Raw genomic sequence first — 22,888 nt, forward strand, 5'->3', positions numbered from 1 at the left:
GTTAACCACTGCTGTGTTCTGGTTTGAAGTGTGGTAAGGAAGACATACTTTTCCGAGACGTTCCAGCTTGGTTCACAAGGATAGCGGCGCATCTGTTGCCGACCTCAGGTAAGAATATCTAATCCTATCTGGGGTTGATTACAGATGTCCATGGGCGGCAGTAGCCACTTACCATCAGGTGGACTGCATGCTCGTCTGCCACTCCTATATTATAAAAAAAAATATGTCTATTCTTTGGCACGCTACAGTCCAAATGGCTTGATCAATTAACATATGAGGTGTCGATGGATTCGTCTAAATTGTGTTAGTTGCATAGATTTATGTAGTTATTTATTTTATAAGTTTTTGTACACGGAAAAAACAATTATTGTATTGTTGAAATCTGGTTGGCCAATAATACAAACATACATACATGCATAGATACATACATATATACATACATATACAGGGTGAATTTTTAAAACGGGCCTTCAGGGCCAAATCCGAAACTATAAGGATAAGCGAAAAATGCTGAAAGGAGTTACGAGGCCGATTTTGATAAAAACTAAAACTGCAACATTCGTTTTTTAAAATATCTTTTTCCTTAACCGGGAATCGAACGAGTTCATTTTGAAAAAAAATACACCCTCTATATTATTCCTCTATCTGATAGTGTCGCTTATAAGGATCAAATTCTGGGAAGTAATGTTATGTGACAAATTAAAGGAAAAGGAAAATTTTGAAGAAAATACATATTTTTCCATACATTGACATAGTAATCCTTAAGGATTATACATAACAAATAATGTATGTATAATTCTTTAAAAACATACATAAGTCATACCATTGAAGAATTTGTTGGATAATCAACTTATTATTCGATATTATGACCATGACGTACGGCTTAGTATGAGAAAGTAATAGTTTGGCAAATAAGTTACCGCCGTTTTTAGGATTTATTTTTTAATAAAAATAGATAACTGATTTAATAGTAAATTCTTATTGTTTGTTGTTTACAACTTCGTTTCAACGTTAAATATGATTTTCTATATCTCTTTGTTTAGTAATCACTCGGATTTGACTCGAAAAGTCATTATCGCAAATTGTCAACTTTACATCTGTATTAAACGAAACTCCGTCCATAGCAAGTTAAATCTATTATAATTGTCCTAAAAATAACCTTAACTAAGTCGGACATAAAAATATAAATTCTTGGAGAATAAAATGTCCGTTTCAAATGATTTGGAACATTGAGCCAAAAAAAATGTTAATACGCGAAATGTTTAAATTGATGAATGGCGGGAACTTAACTGCCAAATTAATAGGAAAAAATATGTATTTTCTTAAAATTGAGGCTTTTCCTTTGGTTTGTCATTTATCATTACTTCTCAGATTTTTATTCTTATAAGCAACACTATCAGATAGTGGAATAATATACAGGGTGTATTTTTTTTTCAAAATGAACTCGTTCGATTCCCGGCCAGGGAAAAAGTTATTTTTAAAAGGTAATGATGCAGTTTTAATTTTTATCAAAATCGGCCTCGTAACTCCTTTCAGCATTTTTCGCTAATCCTTATAGTTTCGGATTTGGGCCTGAAGGCCCGTTTGAAAAATTCACCCTGTATACATACATACATACACACGGAAAACATTAGGGTAAAAAAATGAAGCCAAAAATTTCAGCGCCTTTGTAAACTATTAACAGTTTTTTTTTATTAAAACTAAATTACTATTAACTAACCGATTTTAATAATTATTGTTAATTATATTTTCAACTAAATGTCCGTAAATAATGAAAATAATAAAAAAAGAACATAATTGTAATACGCATAAATAAAACTTACCAAACAGCCATAATAAAAATCAAAATAGTTATAACAATTTGCAAAAACTTATTCGAAATCAATTCGCTACTGGCATCCCCGTATCTGTATTTCCTTCGGCAGCAAAACGGGAGTTTAGTGTTGCCATAGCCAAAACTATCCTCATCCTTCAACCATAGACACGAGTCTTTCTTTTTTGAGAGCGTACTAAAATTCTCATCTGGCAACTTCGTTGGATTCGTCTCCAAAGTACTGACATAAGTCGGAAAACTGCTTTCTTGATTTTCAAGTTTTTCACCTTTATTCGAGTACCTCACTGATGTTTTGTTGTAGTTGTAATATTTCCCGAATTTGGAGTTGACGTGGCAGTTTTTGCACTGTTTCCGGGTGTATTTCGGGGAGTTGTGGCTTAATTTGTGGCAACACTCGTGCCTTCGGATGTTGCGAGCGATGTCCCTGATTTGGTCTATTGAAATGTTGCCATCACTGTACAAGGATTTGGATGAGTTTGATATGCCTGAGAAACGGGAATCTGAAATAATATTATTTCATTTTACACATATTTGCAAATTTAATGCAATTTGTGTACAAAATTGTTTTTTTTTCTGATACCATACAAAAATGGTCGTCATAAAGCGTCCTTAAAATGGGCACTTTAAAATGAAATTAAATAAAAAAGATGCAATAACTGCAAAACTAGAAATACTAACGATGTGTTTTTGTGTGTTCATGCTCGTGTGTGTGTGTATTTCCTTGCTTGTCTGTGTGCGTATGTGCATGTGCATGTGTGCACGTGCGCATGTATATGTCGTAGAGATGTTCGGTTCGAGTAAGAGAGGCGTGTTGATGAGTTGACGTCTTTATTATTACTGATTTAATATGGAACTTAACCTAACTTATAAATCTGAGTCTTACGCACACTACGATGTGTGTGTATGTATGTGTCTGTTGCCGCGTGTATGTATGCATGTATATATGTGTGTGTGTGTGTGTGTGTGCATGCGGGCAAGCGTGTGTGCGCGCGTGTGTGTGTGTGTGTGTTGTGTGCGTATGTATGTATGTATGTATGTCTGTGTGTGTGTTTATTAAACTCACCATTACTAACGCTGGACCTGCTACTATCTCGTCTCTGTAAGATGCTCATCTTGCACAGCTTCTTGTTGATGCGCTCCAGCTGATCGATCCTGGACTCCAGGTTGCCAGTCACCTTGCAGAGCTCCTTCACAGCGCCGAGATTCTCCATGAATATACGGTCCTGTGGTATAAAGATAACAAGTTAATAAGATAAGATCGTTAATCCTGTATTTATAAGCGTATAAATATATTGAAGGTGACAGAACACTATTTGGTTCCATTCTGGAGGTACCGCGTCTACCTATTTCTATGTAATAACAGCAGTGTAGCGCTTTTTCAGTTTGAAGGGTATGGCAAGGAGCACTCACCCAAGGCCTTGCTTAGTCCTTGGGGGTAGCAACGCTTGTGGACGACCTCAGGTAAGTATTTAACCTTATCTGGGGTTCGTTTGCTATTTCTGTCATTTAAAATAATTCTTGATTTTTTTTATTTCGATGAACTCTTAGGCATTGACGTTTCTTCATGACGTTTTCCTTCAGAGCTACTATTAATGCGTGTGAGTGTGTATGTGATAATTTATTTCTATTACGCTTATAACTTCGTAAATTCGAAGATCCTGACATCCCAATTTTGTATCTCGTATCTCTAGATTGAGAACCCGAATATCTAACCACTAGTCTATTACTGCTTTAACTATAATACTTTAATATAAACTGCAATATTTCAAACAACAAACCTTGTTAACAACCAAAAACTTCTGTATCGTGTCACCGTTGGGTAGTGTGACGTCACCAGCCTCCTTAACCGCTTCGGGTATGACCCGCCTGACCTCTTGCGCTATGACCCCCGTGTCGCACTGAGGGGTTGAGGATGAGGGGTCGAAGCCGAGCAGACCGGAGTGCTCGGCGAACGAGGGGTCGTAATTGAACCTTTAATGGGAAAATCGTATGAGAAGTCTATAGTAGACCGATGTGAAGATATAAAAGACTTGAGTAGACCGAGATGGATTCAGAATTTGAAGGTACCCTTTGTGGTTCGACACCAGCGGCAATACCGCCACACCTATTTCTGTTATAACAGCAGTGTTAAGCGTTGCTGTGTTCTGGTTTGAAGGGTGTGGTAAGGAAGACATACTTATCCGAGGCGTTCCAGCTTGGTCCTCAGGGGTAGCGGCGCATATGTGGCCGACCTCAGGAAGGTAACTAATTTCATATGGTGTTGATTACAGATGTCCATGGGCGGCAGTAACCAATTACCATCAGGTGGACTGCATGCTCATCTGCTGCTCCTATATTACATATAAAAAGTTGAGTAGACCATAGAAGACCGATGTGAAGACGTCAAAGACTCCTTTAGATCGTGATGGATTCGGAAATAAGATGATTTTTACAACAAAATGGTATAATTTTGTTAGGTGTCCGTCGACTTAAACCTTTTATACAGTTGTGTAAAATAAATGTATAATCCAAAGCACTAGCAAATAGATTTGCACAATTCCTGATTATAAAAAGTATAAATTAAATATTTTCATTATGTTGTTTTTCCTACTACAAATTTTAATCGACTTGCCAGTGAAAAGAGATCACGCATATTTATAAATAACTAGCTGACCCAGCAAACGTTGTGTTGCCATATAAATAAAAAAATGTTATGGGTTGTTCAAACCCTTATCACTTAGGGGTATGAAAAATAGATAGTAGTAGATGCTCAGACCTACTGTATATGCATATAAAATTTGGATGAGTACGATAACAAACATTGTGACACGAGAATTTTATATATAAGATTTAATTTACATTCTAACTAAGAGATCATGCAATCTTGAAAACTTTAATTTACATCCTAACATTAACATCCTACCTAACAAGATAATTCTGTCTAACCAGCTAATGATTACTCATATATAGATTATACAGTACTCCTCAAAAACATACTCAAAAATTATAAGTACATAGATTGTGATTAAACAGTTTTGACTTACTTAACAACTCGAATACTTTGAATATTTTTCAGTTGTTGCGCACTGCTCAACTCTTCAATATTGTGTTTGGCGCGGGCGTCAGACGGGTGGACAATATGGCCCATTACTTTAAGATTACCTGAAAATATACATCTTTATTAGTTTCTAATTTACAAGTTGAAGATAGCCAAATGGTTAAGAAACTCGGCCGCTCGAACTAGAGGTCCGAGGTTCGAATATCAGGCACGCACCTCTAATTTATATAAAATAAATATTTTTTTCGAAATGATGTGCGTTTTACAAGTACCACATAAATGACCACTTGCTTTAACGGTGGAGGAAAACGTCGTGAAGGAACCTGCAAACCTAAGAGATCTCAAAGGTATGTGAAGTCTAACAACACACTCTGTTTTGCTAACCACTGCTGTATTCTGTTTTTAAGTGAGACATACTTTTCCAAGGCGTTCTAGCTTAGTTCTCAGGGGTACCGGCGAATCTTTGGCCGACCTCAGGTAGGAATATCTAATCCTATCTGGGATTGATTACAGATGTCAAAGGCGGCAGCAGCCACTTACCATCACATGGACTGCATGCTCGTCTGCTACTTTCATATTATAAAAAGTCACATAAAAAACTCACCATTAATAACACAGGACTCATCCGGTCTGTCCGTATTGATGCCAACACGTCCGTTGAAATGTACGCTGTTATCCGAAACGCCGCGCTGCCACCAGTTCTCTGTGCAATCTGATTCGAACTGGCCCGGGTTTGATGCCTGGAAGGAGACAGCCTGTTTATAATTTCAAAATTTCCGAATTAATGAAAGGAATGAAGACATCAAAAAAGGAATTATTTGGGTTGCAGGGCATGACAAATATATAAATAATATAAGCTCGAAACATTACCTTCCGCAGTCTTAAACATAATCATTCTATTCTATGAAATCTCATATTGTTTCATAAACACAAAAAAAAAACGCTCGAAAGATGAATAATTGAACAATCTATCAGCGCAATTTATTTCATTTTTTCCTATTTCCTTGACGCTCGACAAATTTTCTGAATCGTCCGTCTGTCCGTCCGAATCCTAATAAAATTAATTGTTGACCATTGCGTCTCAGAGGTTTCTCATATAGATCATCAGAACCGCGATAAAATTAATTACCAACCTCTACTTTCGTATTGTTTCAGCAATTTCTGTTGACTCAATTCTCAGATGAACCAATTAATCATACAATGCTATAATATAAGGCAGTATGGGTGACGAAGGTGCATCCGGAGTTACCTTCCTACCATCTTCACAATGATAACTATAATTTACTCACTCTAACAATAGTCCTATCAGAAGAATGAGCAGCGATCATGAAGTCAGCCTGAGTCCTGTGTGCTCGTAACGCCACCACTAGTTGGAAGTGTCGCTGGTCGGGGTTAGGACGACCCTTCTTCATCATGTCATCACTACCTTTCAAATTCGACACTACCTAGTCTTAAAATACTACTAGTTGAATAACTATGCTTTTTTTGACGGTGGATAATCGCTCTTTCGATAGGCTATATGCCCGAACAGCGGCCTACGACAATCTCAGTTCGGATCTTGTTCATATGCAAGACGTTGAGAAAACTTCGATAGCGTGATTTAGAAACGTTAACTTTTGGGACAGGACGTCGCCACACCTTACTTACTGTCACAATGGTCGAAAGCAGAAGCAGCAATAATGAAGTCGGTTTGAGAAGTGTTATTTCAAAATGTTGTTGGTCAAGTTTGGGGGTAGTTCCAAAAAAATTACCAACGATCATGGAGTCTGTCTGTGAAATATGAACATCCTTTCTCCCTCATGTTGTCAATTTCTATCAATTTTGACAACAATTGAAGTTTCAGAGAAAATAAAAATTGCATTTATATAGTTTACTCACTCTAACAATAATTCTATCAGAAGCGTGAGCAGCGATGATGAAGTCAGCCTGAGTCGTGTGTGCTCGTAACGCCACCACTAGTTGGAAGTGTCGCTGGTCCGGGTTAGGACGACCCTTCTTCCTCATGTTATTGTTGGTCGTCTCAGCGAAGTGGAGTCGACCCACAGTCACCTTGGCACCTTCGCGACGGAGCTCCACCCTGTAAGAGATGGTTTCTTTTACTCATTTTGATGAACTATTTTTATTACTGGTAATTTTTGGAAGTACAGTGACTTTTTACGCTTATGGATACTAGACGTACAAATAATGTAAAATGAAATGGTCGTAATATAATGTTCTTCAGAGTTACTCTTCTGAAAATTATAGCATCACGATGTAGTTGACATAAAAATGATTGACAAGAAGCAATTGGAATGGAAACTTTTAAACTTAGTCAGAGTTCAGGAATTGTGCTACGATTGGTCTGGTCTGCCACACTATTATATGTGGAAATCTAATTTAATTGTCAGGTGTAGCAACTTATTGACTTTTGAGGTTTTCATTCAGAAGGACAACCCCAAATACGACTGGAGTCCTTCATAAGGTCGACCAATAACTTCTTTTAATACGTTTGCTACCCATATGGACTTAGATGGGACCTCTCCTGTTCCAACCAAAACAACAGCTAAACACTACTTTAAGATAAATATAAAAAAAAAACAAAAATTGCACCCCAGAATTCACCTTACTGAATCAAACGCTTAAGCAAAATCCAAATTAAACTGACCACGAAACACAACCGTATACTCCGATGTTCCGGTGAAAATTCCCGAACGTTTCCAACGGCTGACCGTTGCGTGTTGTTCGATGTTAATGCGCGAAAGTATATGATATGTGGCTAATTGTTACATTGTACTGTTGAGCTTGTTATGTTGTTGTTATTTTGTTGGTAATTATGCAGTTTGGTTACTTTTCCGAAAATCAATGCAATTTTTTTTTTAGCATAGGTGAGTTCAATTAGTCACCATTGATGGTGACACCATTGATGATATTCCATCGGGGGAGGCTAACATTTCCTATTGAATTGGTTAGGTTAGGTTGGAACATATAAGACAATATAAAACTAAACGAGCAGGGCGCGGGAGCGCCCTGCGATCGGGTGGGTTCAATCCAGACCTTACCTTTATTCATGATCACATTTATACAATTTTATATTATATTAAGTAATATAGACTTTAGTATGTCATCAGTAAAAAGGGTGAAAAAAAGGTAATTATGCAATGTTAGCCTCCCCCGACGGAATATCATCAATGGTAACTAATTGAAGCCACCCATGCTAAAAAAAATTATTGCATTGATTTTCGGAAAAGTAGCCAATCTGCATAATTACCCTTTGGTTAAACGGGTTTTACGTTGGTTTCAGATTATGCAAATTATCACGATTTTTGCTTCATGTGGCGAATTTGTAAGGAAATGTGAAGAAATCAAAATATTTTCTTAATAATTCAGAATTATTTTACAATGAAGTTATTTTACGCGAAGGAATATGATATGTGGCTAATTGTTAGATTGTACTGTTGAGCTTGTTACGATGTTTTTACTTAGGTAAAACGGGTTCTGATTGTAACTATTACTCTCATCCTGATCATTTTGCAATAGATGATTGAACTTCTTCCACCACTCTAACAATGGCCTGTGTTATGGATGTCAAACTTGGTTTTTCCATCAGGTTAGAAATCCAGAATGAATTAAGGTTGCAGATTACAGAGGTTTTTAATACCTTCAATCAGTAATACTTAACTAAACGGAGGTTAAACGATGAAAGAAAACATTACGAGAAAACCTTCATATCTAAGAGATATAAAAGAAGTTCTCCAAAGTGTTGTGAAGTGTACCAATGCGCACCTTGGCCAGCGCTGTAGAGTACGATCTCATCTTTAGGAGACCAGTGTCCAGCAGTGAGATAATAATGAGTTTATGATTATGATGATCATGATAAATAACATTATACTTACGGAACTGGATGGAATGGTTTCTTCGTTCTGTCAGACTGACTTTGTTCCACCCGAACTTCTTGACTAGGATCTTCGGCCTGTGTTAAATATAAGAAACAAGTGCATTAAAATATATTGATAACAACGAAATCGAAATTATAGTAGTAAATCACGTGGAAGGTATGGATAATACCATTTAGATAAACTAGATGAAATAATAGATAAGAGGCAAACATGTACATCTTATGTAATAATTGGAAATCATTGGTAATAAATTCACTAACTGGGCGTGGAAGGCCAATCCCGAAAGTACAGCAATAACATTTCAATATATCATAAAAAGTCTCTATTTCTAACCAAACATCATAAGACCTCGTTTTGAAAAGAAAAACAAAACCTTTCATTATTTAGAAAACGCTTATAAGGATTAAATTTTGATTCAATGAAAAAGTAGAGGTCTTTCCGCTCATCTTAAAAAAATACAATTTATTTTTCTACTACCTACGCCATTACACTACCATTTCATAGTGTTCATGTACTATCTACAAAACTCACCTTGACCCCATAGAAATGTAAGCAGAAGTTGTTAATCTTCTTGTAGCCATCAGTCGCTTTCACGTAATGCGGATCACCTTGCATTTGTATCTGGCAGGTCACCTGGAAGTGATTCTTCTTCTGGCAAACAAAGGCTTCGTCGATTTGTGAGTAGTTGAAGCCTTTATCAGCCCCAACGACGTAGGAGGGTGGTGGTCTGGAAGAATTAGCATTGTTTATGGAAGCTGTGAAAATTCTGATCATAATTATGCTTAATATTTTCAAGGTCATCTTTAAGTAAGCTTTTGTGACAAGAGGTAAGGCTATGCAAAATAACAAAAGCAGTATTATGCTATGCTCTGTTCTGGTTAGAAGATTGTGGTAAAACACACGCTTACATTAGGCGTTCAATTTAGTTCTCAAGAATAGCAGCACATCTGCGGTTTGCCTCAATTATATTTGGGATTGAATGCACCATTAGAGCCATGGATGGTAACAGCTTATCGGCCAAACACACGGCAGCTTCGCGGAAAAACACACTTACGATAGTTTTAGGGTGTTTTCACCTATATTTTCACATATATTTTTAATTACAAAAGTTTGTGGGCACAAAGAGCCCACCATGAGCTTACCATTAGGTAAACTGACTGCTCCTTCAAAATAATATGCACGGATATAAACTATGCAAGAAGAGAATAGATACTTACAATAGTTTAAGATTGCAGTCATACAGCGAATGCCACACCGATTGTTGGAAAGTGGCAAACCGGATGCACTGGAGGGGCGCGTCGTCTCCAGCTTCTGATCCGTCTACTGATGGAGGTGGTCGTGCTATCACACTTTCTGGGGATAGAGCCGCTGGAGAAAGAAAACAGCTTTTAGATGCAACAGAGAGGTGTAATACAGAAATTGATGTTAAGATGGTAGAAGTAGAACTATTTGGATACACCCGTGGCACCAACACACTTTTGTTAAGGTTTGAAGTGTGTAGTAAAGGAGGAACTTTGTAATACGCCTTCCAACTTATTCCTCAGGATGGATACTTCTGTGGCCATACTCAAATAAGACTCAAACTCTACCTGGGCTTGATTACGGATGTCCATGAGTTGCAGTGTGCACTTACTTGCCAACATGTTATTAGATGATTTCATTATTTAGCCTTTTTAGATTCATAGATCTCTTAATATAATATGTTATTTGCGTTATACGCAACTTTAAAACAATGATTGTGGTACAATACAAAATACCTATGTTTTGTAACTAACCTAATTTATCCGTGAATATGAAATATGATGAACTGACTTGAATATTTCTAAATAAAATCCTAAATATTTTCTAATCCAATCATAAATAAATTAACAATCATTCATAAACACTTACTTTTCTAATGTCTACAAGTTGTATACATAAAGATTATACCTTATGTACACCTTTCATATTTCATCCTATTCTATCTATTCTTTATTCATATTATGCATTTATACCTCATTATTAGATTATTTATTACCTGGTTCACATTTAACTTGGGAATTAATATCTTGTGAATGTTTCCTCTTCTTTCCACTGGGTTCTTGCAGATTCGTGTACACTGGTGTCAAAGTCTCATGCCCTATCGAAACTAACTGAGGGTTTATCATACTTTGCTTCAACTCCGGCATGTTCACCCTCATTTGGTTGTAATTGTTCTGGTACAACGGATCCAGTCCCAAGTCATGTCGAACTGTCCTGATCCCCAGCTCAACGATATTCGGATCTTGGGGAAGAACGACTACATCGTTCAAATTGCTCCTTAAAACCTCGTGTTCTATATTATCTGATTTCAATTCCTCGTAAATGTAATCGCCGTTCTGTTGCAGAATTTCATGCGTTGGTAAATGATCGTGGACTAACATATAGTCTGGCCCTAAAACGGTTTGTGATACCGCTATCGTGTGAGACACTTGGTTCTCTGATGGACTGTAAGGGTTCTCTGAGCCGGAGTCTGGTGGACTTTCTGGTAATTGATGGCCCCTGAAAAGGGAACGTTATTATTTTTATATATTTAAATAAATGGTAATAATCATTCGTTGGGATTTAATTTCAATCGTACGCTTAGAGTCCGGAGTTCGAATTCCAGGGCAAAAAGGAAAGAGTTCTAAAACGGATCAACATTTCATCACCTTAATTCCACACCTTTTAATTGAGAATCTTAGTATCTTTTCTGTGGTATTATTCATAGCTTAAATATCCGAGTGGCAGGTAATTGAATTTAGGACTTTAGACTTTTTATTTAGGATTATTTCTTTTTTATTTACCCTTTTTACTATTAGAGGTCTGCGTTAAACCCGTGACCAGCAGCGGAACAGAAAAGGAGCGATAATGAAGGTAATTATAAATTTTATAGTTTTGAAGGTGGTAGAACCCTTTGTGGTTCGACTCCGGCGGCACCACCGCCACACCTATTTCAACCTTATAACAGCAGTGTTAGGCGCTGCTGTGTTCTGGTTTGATGGGTGTGGTACGGGAGACAGACTTTTCTGAGGCGTTCCAGCTTAGTCCTCAAGGGTAGCGGCGCATCTGTGGCCGACCTCAGGTAGGAATATCTAATCTTATCTGGGGTTGATTACAAATGTCCATGGGCGGCAGTAGCCACTTACCATCAGGTGGACTGCATGCTCGTCTGCTACTCCTATATTATAATAAAATATATATAAATATCATACCCGATCCGGCGCGCGTCTAAAGACTGCGTCACATAGCAGCCTTCGCCGACGGGGGCCATGAAGGCCTCCAACTCGTCTATCAGCCCCGGGCCTGTAACAAAACAAAATAACATTGAATAACCATGAAGCCAAAATTAAAACAAAAGTGTTAACTAGAGAATTATTATTTAAAAAACACTTCACAACCATGTCAATTCCACCATTTAACTGTAATAAAATACAATTTATATCTTACAATAAAACAGGAAGGTATTTAAAAATGGTAAATATTTCCGAAGAAATCTTATTAATTAAGCCAATCAAGGATCAATTTAAGATATTTTATAAATGTATTTAGATGTTAAGGTTTTCGAATGTAAAAAATACTACATCAAAATTCAACAAACTTTAATAAAACTTTCCCATATATTTAAGATACGAAAAATACCATAACAAAACATAGAGTCCAAAGGTGCCACCTTGTGCTACGTTAAACAAAATTTACTCCTTTTTCCAAAATTTTCACCAAAATCTGTAATTTGAAATTAACATAAAAATAATATTGAAATAAGATATAATTAAAGCTCTGAAACCACAACAGAGTCTAACAGATTCATTTTCAATTAAATTTCTAATTCACAGTTGTACTAAAACAGTATCAAACGCTAATAACGGAACCAAAAAACTCCTTCTTCACAACAATACTTATTTGGACAAACAAGCGGAAAGAAAAATTCGTGTCGTTTTATGCATTCTAATATGCATACGGAAATCATTTTAACATATTCATATATGTAATTGGAAATAGGCATGTACAATGACTGTAATTGAGGACAAAGGCGCAAGAATAATGGAATACTTATATTTCTGCTGTTTTACTATTAAAAGTTTCTACGTCAATTCCCGATAGAAATAAACGTAAGACAGTCTGTTATGAAGATATCAATTTATTTTTTTACAAAAAGGGAATTATAGAATTATTTTAATAACAAAAAACCCGATTACTAAAAATATAGCCAATGTCACTCGCATAATTTAGACGAATCCAACGACACGTCATATAACTTCGCTAAAATTCATTAAGCTGTTTAAGCTGCAGGGCATGCTAAAGAATGCGACATACATACATACATACAACAATACCCTCAGATGAATAAAAAACTCTGAATTTCTATTATACCTAAAGACACATACAAAAAACTTACTATTAAGAAAGTTTCAGTTCGATACAGTTATTATTTTCGTATTTCAAGAACTGTTTTAATATAAAACTATAAATTTCTAAAACTCGTACAAATAACACACATATTACCGATATTCGTGAAGATAATCTGAAAAAATTGGTAGTATTTGTGAAAAATGCGCCAGAATATGAAATTTCACTTGAAACGCGTTTATTGCAGATAATAAACTCATCTGAATTACAAATGATATATTGAGTTTTAAGACACTTGTTTTGCTGCAAGCGAGTAAACGAGTAACGATATTAAGTCTTTCATAATTCTAATGTAGAGTTACATTTTTACCCGACTGCCAAGGAAGGGTTATGTTTTTCGCGCGTATCTTGTATGTTTGTCTTTCTTTATTTGATCCGATCTAACAAACGGCTGGATGAATTTCAACAGTTAAAGTGTCATTATATTTGTCTCAATGACCCGAGTGTCCTTAGATAGGTGTTAGTAAAAAAAAACAAAATGGCGGATTTTTGGCGCGAAATATAACACATTTAAAAAAAAAGTTAACCGAACCTATCGAGCAGGGTATCAAATGAAACGAAATTAAACGGAGATTATAAAAACATATTTGTATATATATAAAACAGTAAGGTGACTGACTGACTGACTAACTAAATGACTTTTTCATTTTTCAGAAATCAACGTACAGCCTAAACCAAGGACCTTACAGTTCTGAAATTTTGCACACAGGTTCTCTATATAGCTTGAATAAGTACTAAGAAAGGCCTTTTGGAAATTCTACCCTTAAGAGGGTAAAATAGGGGAAAACAGTTTTTTTAAAATCCTTTAATTTTGAAGCGACTACTATAAAATTTTGTATTTGGCTTTCTGGATAGGAATAAGGACGCACTTATTTATCCCCCTCCGATAAATCAACCCCGTAGAGGGTAAAATAAGGGTTAAAAGTTCATTTGAACAATCGTCAATTATGAAGCAAACACTATGACATTTTGTATCAGGCTTGTTGGATAAAAATAATGAAATGCCTATTTCACTGCTTTTGGAAATTCTACTTCGGCCTTTTTGGTGCAGTCGGGTTTTTGATTTTTTAAATTAATTACTTGTTGTGTTACATTTTTTACTATACATACAACAACGTAGCAGACGAGCATGCAGTCCACCTGATAGTAAGTGGCTTCTCCCGCCCATAGACATCTGTTATCAACCCCAGATAGGATTAGATATTCCTGCCAGATGCGCCGTTATCCCTGACGACTAAGCTGGAATGCCTCAAAAAAGTACGTCTCCTTTCAAGCCAGAACACAGCAGCGCTTAACACTGCTGATCATAGGCAGAAATAGGTGTGGCGGTGGTGGCGGACTCGAACTACAAACGGTTCTACCACCTTCAAAATTTGACAGATTATTGAATAACAAAAATAAATAATTTTGCCTTTTTAACGCCGTCTATTAACATTTATAATATATCTTATATATAAAACTCTCGTGTCACAATGTTAGTTACCGTACTCCTCCGAAACAGCTTTACCGATTTTCGCCAAATTTTATATACATATTCAGTAGGTCTGAGAATTGGCTAGTATCTATTTTTCATACCCCTAAGTGATATGGGTTGTTCACCCTTAACATTATTTATATGGCAACACAACGTTTGCCGGGTCAGCTAGTTTTATGTAATATTCACATTGTAAACATTATTTTAACATCCAAATTATGTGTTATATTCATACATTGATACAGATGGTACCCTTTGCTAACTTAAGAATAGTAAAAACTTGCATAAGATTTAAAGCAACATACTTAGATCAAACTTATTTGGTAGTCTTATTTGGGGTTGATTGCATATGTCCCTGATCAGTTATAGGCCAAGATTTACCTTCAGATGGTTTGCTTACTCATCTTTTACTTAATTTTCATAAAATATGTTTTTCTGTATTTATATAAAAATAAATAGTTTTCGCATGTTTGTGTCCAAAAGGCTCGGAAAAGTTTTACATGGAATGACTTGAAATTTTAACAGAAAGTTACATTAGCATTGAATGTTTTTTCCCCAAAGGATTAACATGAACTAATATTTAATTATAACATATACTAAAGTTTGCATTGTTACTGTTAACCATCATTGAATTAATAGAATAGAATTTAATATCTTGCTTTGTAAAAATATCTAATTATGTAGTATATTTTTAAACATACAAAATAGACTCTTTTTTAAAAAAAATAATAATAAAGTAACTTATTTTTGTAAGAACCACTAATATGAACCAGTAAATCGTGGAAAACGGTGCTGGTAGTATATTTCTGTAATTTTGTATTTTGTTACTGTTTGTTTTCTCTAATAAATTAAAAAAAAAATTAGCAAACGAGTACCGTCTACCTGATAGTAATTTGCTACTGGCGTTCTTGGACATTTGAAATCAACCCCAGACAAGATTATATTCCTACCTGACGTCGGCCACGGATGCGTTGCTACCTGATGACTAAGTTTAACGCCTCAAAGTATGGCTCCCTTACTTAGTCGACTTAACTAGTATTATATATTTTTCCCACTCACTTCACTAACTTATCACATCATTCACAAACAAAACATCGCAACTCGCTCACCGCCCGCGATGTTACAAGTATCATTAGCGAATTCTTACACGATCTTACACGCACGAACACGTATACACACGATAAGCTTGAAGTGGTGACTGACCACCGTAACGTAACGTTACAACGTTACCACCACTTATGTCATCGATTGATGAATGGTTATTGTCTCGGTGGTAGCAGCCTGAAATCAGTGGCGGGAGGTGAAAAGGTAAAGTTGTTTGAATTAAAGCACTTTTTTCAATTTTAATGCTTAAACTTGTTGGTACAATTTTAGGGGAGTCATGCCCCCTTTCGGAGACAGTGAGAGTAAGATTTAAAGCTCAAGTCCACCGCGCTGGCTAAGTGCGAAGTGATTCGAGCGAGTTCATACATTCTTGAGAACTTTTTTGGGTTCCGTACCCAAAGGGTAAAAACGGAACCCTATTCCTAAGACTCCGACACTTGGAATGTTTACAGAGAATGTATAATGGTGGCCGCTATAACAACAAAAACTAAAAATACATAGATTAGTAAAGATACTTCGCCGCCTAGAAATTGAATGAAGCCACAAACGGCTTATTTTAGTAAGTTCTTTTTTTGAATTCTTGACAAATAAACACATTTTTAGAGAAAATTACGAATAAATAGCTAATACTGCGTAATTTACGTAAGAAATAAATAATTATTTCAAATATTTTAGGGACATTTTAGCAGACGTGGCAAAACTTTTTTACGCAACTATTTCAATTCTCAAAACTGGGTACATTTTCATGTTAGGAGTGAGTAATCTTTACTAATCTATGTAAACATATAAAAAAGTTGAATAAAATGGGGTCCCCAACCCCATACAATAAAACCGGTATTTTTCGAACTAACTGTTGAACCCTTATATGTAGACAGTTTAAATTTTTACAATGAATGTACGTCAATGGCTGCTATAATAAGAAATATAATAAGAAAACTAAAAAAAAATGGCGTTACGGAACCCTCCGGGTGCGAATTCGACTTGCACTTGGCAAATTATTTTCATTTTAAATGCGTACACTTCTGAGATTATAGGGATCATGACTCTTCTTCCTAGCTGGGCACGGGTCTCCTCTTAGAGTCTCCCACACTGACCATGTGCGTATTGGTAGAGTTCAAACATTCTTGAGAAGTTTCTTTAGAATTATCAGGCACAGTTTCAAACCACTCAGCTGTCAGTGCTTGGATGGTAATATCACAAACATTTTTTTAAAGTATTTACGATTTTGTATTAAGTTTTGAATAACATAAAAATAGCAGACGGGCATGCTGGCACCTGATAGTAAGTGGCTTCTGCCGCTCACGGACTTTTGTAATCAACCCCAGATAAGATTGGACTCCTACGCAAAGTGGGCCACAGATATAGTCTGCACCAAACTTCTACTCCACTCTAAAGTTGTTGCGCGCAGGTTTAGTTAGCATATACTCCATAACTTAAGGGCACACTAACGCTATTACCCGCTATTAACCCGTAGGCAAGACCGGGGGCTCCCGCGCTGTCTTCGTCCCGCTAATATCTACAATTTGCTGTTGCGACGCGACTCGTTTCTATATTTGGAGCGGACAAGCAGTTTGGCGCGGACTCTACGTTGCTTCCCCTGGCAACTAAGTTGGAACGCCTCATAAAGTAACCCTTCAACCCAGAATACGCCATTCTGCTGTTACAAGGCAGGAACAGGTTTGGCAACACAAAGTCAACTTTAAAACCTTTTTTGTAGTGACGTCCAAAATAAAGATATGCGTTGAGGAAAATGCGGATTTACTTCAATCACAGAGAATTTCATCTATATCTATTATAAAAACACTCAAAGAGATTCCAGAAATACAATATATTCTTCCATAATCATCAACAATACAATAATACATCTTTATCCACTAATTTATAACATCTTCGTTATAAAAGACATTGCAAAAATCAGTTGACAACTCATAACTTAAAGCAAGACTGAATATTCTATAATAAAAATACTAGCTGACCCGGCAAACGTTGTGTTGCCATAGAAATAAAAAAATGTTAAGGGTGATTAACCCTTATCACTTAGGGGTAGGAAAAATAGTTAGTAGCCGATTCTCAGACCTGCTGAATATGCATATAAAATTTGGTGAAAATCGGTAAAGCCGTTTCGGGGGAGTACGGTAACTAACATTGTGACACGAGAATTGTATATCTATACTAATATAATAAAGAGGAAAACTTTGTTTGTTTGATTAAAAATTCTTTCACCATTCGAAAGCTGCATTATCCACGAGTAACATAGGCTATATTTTATATGAAATATATTTGATAAATAGATTTTGAGGCGGTACAAAGTTTGCCGGGTCAGCTAGTATAAGATAAAATAGAAAATTATTTAATATGTGATGTAAAGTATTAACAACCAGCAATATAAATGGATTAATGTGATGTGCCTGTAACACTATATAGATACTATTTAGATAGAGTTAAAAAATAGGCGCCACTGAGATTAGCGTAACACATGTATCTGATTACATAAATAATATTTTATATTTATGTTGGCGATAGGTTTTTTATACATAATATAGGAGTAGCAGACGAGCATGCAGTCCACCTGATGGTAAGTGGCTACTACCGCCCATGGACATCTGTAATCAACCCCAGATAGGATTAGATATTCCTACCTGAGGTCGGTCACAGATGCGCCGTTACCCCTGACTAAGCTGGAACGCCTCGGAAAAGTCTGTCTCCCTTACCACACCCTTCAAACCGGAACACAGCAGCGCCTAACACTGCTATGTTATGTTTGATTTATAGTACCAGTTATGGTTTGCATCAGGGTGCAGCAACAGCATACAGAGAGACCGAATTACTTATTATAAATGTATTTAATTAAATTGAACGTTACATGTTTTAAATAAACCTAAACAAAATAACCTAACCTAACCTAACCTTATAATAAGTGACTTGCTGGGCGTTAGCACCCAGAGTGAGTTCCCACGTGAGAACCATGTGGTGGCAACGTAGGTGCGTAGTCAGGGTTCCCTCGGTACGGCGGCGGTGCAAAATCGGATGTCTTCCAGATAATTTGATTTAAGACGAATGCCTATCTATGTTGTTTTTTCTCTCTCTGCAAGGTAGCTTATAATTGTATTATTTTTAAAATATATTGTAGTTACTACTTTTTTTTATAATATAGGACTAGCAGACGAGCCACTAAGCCACGAGGACTAAGCTGGAACGCCTCGGATAAGTATGTCTCTCTTACCACACCCTCAATTAAGATTGGTTAAAGCCAATTCATAACATACCTATCAATGTTATTTATTAACCGTGAGTAAAATCGTGCAGCATAATATCTAGTGTGCTGTGTTATTCCTTGGGACCTTTGCAAGAAAGTTCCCTTTCAAAAATTAGCTGTAATGTAATGGCAAAGATACATTATAACAGGTGAAATGGAAGTACTTATGGTTTTACTACGTAAACTCGTCACCGTGATTCAGAGTTAAGGACAGCGACATCTGGTGAATATACAATAAAACTTATTTAGTTTAAAACGAAATCACGCGCGGTTTTAAACCATTCACATCTCCAAACACGTTCAGTATCATAACTTGATATTATCGGTTACAGCGCCATCTATTACGCATGTATGTAAACTGATTTTGTTTAAAACGAAATTAAGCGGTTTTAATCTGTTTGGAAACGTTCTTATTGAAAATTTAATGTTATTTATAAAAAAATCTGTTACTTTCTTTTCTTCTTGGGTTTGCCTCATCACGCAATAAACTTATCTTTACAAAATGTACCATTATATTTCGTCATAAGTTTAAAACCGCGGAATTTTGTTTAAAACAAATCATTTTACACGTATATATAAGAGATGGCGTTGTAATCTATAAACTCGCAAGTTCTGGTACGGGTTTATAAGGATAAAAATAAACTGTTTAAAACTGCGCGAGGTTTCGTTTCAAACGAAACCAGTCTAATAATATATTCACCAGATGTCGTTGTCCTTAACTCTGAATCACGGTGACGAGTTTACTTATTAAAACTATAAGAGCTTCCAAAATGGATTACAAATTGGACATCCGCAGTAACTTCTTCCGTTCTCTGTATGATATTTTTGGATGGGATCTTTAAGAGGTCCCTATATTCAAATATTGTATAAGGCACTATGTATGCCGCGCCGTTGGACCCACATTTGGTTTTTTAAGGTCCGTAACAATTTCCCTACTCTTCCACTATTCCACCTCCCATTCATTCGTTTATACAATCTTTTCACGCAAAAAGTCCCATAAACACTTACAATGACCTCCCATATACATTACGACACATACTACAGAGAAGTCAAGTTGGTTATCTTGTACAAGATTACTTAATTTCATAAATTATAACTTATAACCTATCCCTTTACTCGCCATTGCCTTTAAACCTAAAAGAAAATTAATTGTCTTTAAGTCCGCATTACGACAAAATTAAAATTACAATTGTTAGACTTCATATTTATTCAATAATTCTACAAGTTACATTTAATTATTTACAATATTATGGTAATAAAAAAAATACAAAATAATATATGAAACAGGCTATAAAAATACTTATAATAAAATAGTTAAATATAATAGTTTGCGTATTTCCGCATCGGTAGCCACAACACCAGCTGCCCTAGAAGAAAGTTGAAGATGGAATGGTGCCATTGTGTCGACACACGTAGCATCCCACACAAGACACCTCCCATTCTTCCAAGGAATTAAAGTCAAGCCGTCAGGCCTCTTACCATCGTCTCGTACAACACCGTTCGGCTCTAATTGTGCCGGTACGTTGACGGTAGCAAGAGCCCTGAATTTAAAAAAAAAATAAAAATTAAATTAAATTTAATTTAATTAAATTGAATTTAATTAAAAATTAAATTACAATTATAATAATGTATGTTACATTTTATAAACATACTTTTATTACTTGAAACTGCAGACAAAAGCAAAAAAAAAATCTAAATAATATTCAAGTGATAATTAAAAAATAGTTTAAAACCGCATAATTTCGTTTAAAACCTACAGTCCACCTGAAGGTACTCACCTTCAGGTGGACTGTTTTTTCACCCTTTTTAGTGATGACATACTAACATTTATATTAATACAATATAAAATTGTAAAAACGTGATCATTAATGAAGGTAAGGTCTGAGTTTACATTGATTGGAACCGCCCGTCTATGTTGTCCGTTTATTGCCCGTTTATGTTGTCTTATATGTTCCAACCTAACCTAACTAAATAGTCAATGATGAACTGGCTTTGCAATTTCATTAGAACCTACACCAAATATCTTCAAACACAACTCAATAGGGAATATGCATGTGATTTAGATTTGCTTGTTATTTTTTTCCTCGGTACATTACGGTCCTGAAATTACATCTAAACCATTATTTTTTTCTTTATTTCGTGTTAAATTGTTTAAAACTTTAATCAAAAATCGTAAATTATGCGCGCGAAATTCAAATTTGCAAAACGTATTCCCATTGGTCGAATCGAAAAATGACGTCACATAGCGTGTTACGATGTTTATTGGCGTCGATATTCAAACTGTTTGAGAGAAAAATTGTTTTTGTCTATATTCCTACAGTGTTATTTATTACCTAGTGCGATTTTTCTAGATAGTATTATTAGGAATAATCAAGAACAATGATTGAAAGTAGTTTTGTCAAAGCACAATCGGACTATTTACCTAAAATATGCAAAATGAATAAACTGTTTTTTATGCATAGGTCAATTCGGAAATATTTAACTGATCATAACTTATTATGTTAATATTCTTTTTATAATATAGGAGTAGCAGACGAGCATATAGTACGCCCATGGACATATGTAATCAACCCCAGATAGGATTAGATATTCCCACCTAAGGTCGGCCACAGATGCGCCGCTACCCCTGAGAACTAAGCTGGAACGCCTCGGAAAAGTCTGTCTCCTACCACACCCTTCAAACCGGAACACAGCATCACCTAACACTGCTGTTATTAGGTAGAAATAGGTGTGGCGGTAGTGCCTCCGGAGTCGAACCACAAAGGGTTCTACCACCTTCAACCAATCACCTATCTTCACCTATCTTTATAATATTATAATAGATTATAATGCATTTTGTGTGTTTCAAATGATAATATTTGTTGTAGAAGTCGATAAGTACCTAACGAAGTAGATGATCAATGCAATATTTTAAAATCATTTACCTAAAATTATTGTTTGTTACAGTAAATACAAATGTTAATGCGATTTTGGAGATACTATATCTGTTTCCTATAATCTTGCACCACATTTTTCGTATTTTCGCATCTTTTGTAAAAGAAAAAAACACTATATAATGTATTTATAGTAGTGGTTTTGCACAATAACTCTTGGAAATATTTAAAAAGTGGTTATTTAGCCTTTTCCCATGATGTAAATAGCGATGAAACCTGAAAACGTTTAATAATACCTTTATGTGCATACAGTTATCATCAATATTAATACAAATCACGCTACGTGACGTCATTCAAAGAGCGCGTAAAATGGCGGCGTTCAAATGTGTCAAATTTTATTGATACTTTAAATAATTTTTAAAAAAATATTTCAATCACTAATAAAATTGTTTATATTTTTTACTATGTTAAAACGATGTGATAAGTGGTTTAAAATAATAAAATAAAAATGTGCATATTCCCTATTATTCCCATCGGTTGAGGAGTTACATATTTTGTCTCCGAGCCACATTATCAGACCCTTAAATAGTCAATGATGAGCTGGCTTTGTAATTTCGTTAGAACCTACACCAAATATCTTCAAACACAACTCTATTATTCCCATAGGTTGAGGAGTTGCATATTTTGACTCCGAGCCACATTATCAGACCCTTAAATAGTCAATGATAAACTGTTTTTGCAATTTAATTAGAACCTAAACCAAATATCTTCAAACAAAACTCAATTATAGCCATCGGTTGAGGAGTTACATATTTTGTCTCTAGAACCCACTCTGATCCTCATCATATTTAAATGGGCTTGTAGCAATAGTACACACACGAAATTAAAGGCATTAAAATAGGTTCATAAACGGCGAAGTTATGGCTGTTATATTTACATGGGTGGAGGAGTTCCCCTCATTTTCTCCAGAACCCATCGATGGATCCTAACCTAACCTAACCATATTTAAATGGGACCAACTTCCAGCT

General features: G+C 35.6%; 1 protein-coding gene across 4 annotated transcripts in view; it reads right to left on the minus strand.

Moving 5' to 3' along the window:
• Positions 1-22,888, minus strand: part of LOC140756849 (uncharacterized) — a 75,807-nt gene that overhangs the window by 7,671 nt on the left and 45,248 nt on the right. For 2 of the 4 annotated variants that reach the window (XM_073092381.1, XM_073092380.1), the window contains exons 2-12: positions 11,959-12,049; positions 10,764-11,266; positions 9,964-10,114; positions 9,278-9,473; positions 8,744-8,820; positions 6,750-6,948; positions 5,476-5,611; positions 4,858-4,975; positions 3,613-3,805; positions 2,898-3,057; positions 1,824-2,334 (exon numbers count right to left, since the gene is read on the minus strand). In XM_073092381.1, coding sequence (XP_072948482.1) covers positions 1,824-2,334; positions 2,898-3,057; positions 3,613-3,805; positions 4,858-4,975; positions 5,476-5,611; positions 6,750-6,948; positions 8,744-8,820; positions 9,278-9,473; positions 9,964-10,114; positions 10,764-11,266; positions 11,959-12,049 — 2,335 coding nt within the window. Of the gene's footprint in view, positions 1-1,823; positions 2,335-2,897; positions 3,058-3,612; positions 3,806-4,857; positions 4,976-5,475; positions 5,612-6,749; positions 6,949-8,743; positions 8,821-9,277; positions 9,474-9,963; positions 10,115-10,763; positions 11,267-11,958; positions 12,050-15,577; positions 15,706-22,888 lie in introns of those variants that run through there. The other 2 variants (XM_073092383.1, XM_073092382.1) reach the window with 2 other exon arrangements.

This window comes from Epargyreus clarus, unplaced genomic scaffold (genome assembly GCF_041222505.1).
Source record: "Epargyreus clarus isolate Ecla_fem2 unplaced genomic scaffold, WU_Ecla_fem_2.2 ptg000036l, whole genome shotgun sequence".
Lineage (NCBI taxonomy): Eukaryota > Metazoa > Arthropoda > Insecta > Lepidoptera > Hesperiidae > Epargyreus > Epargyreus clarus.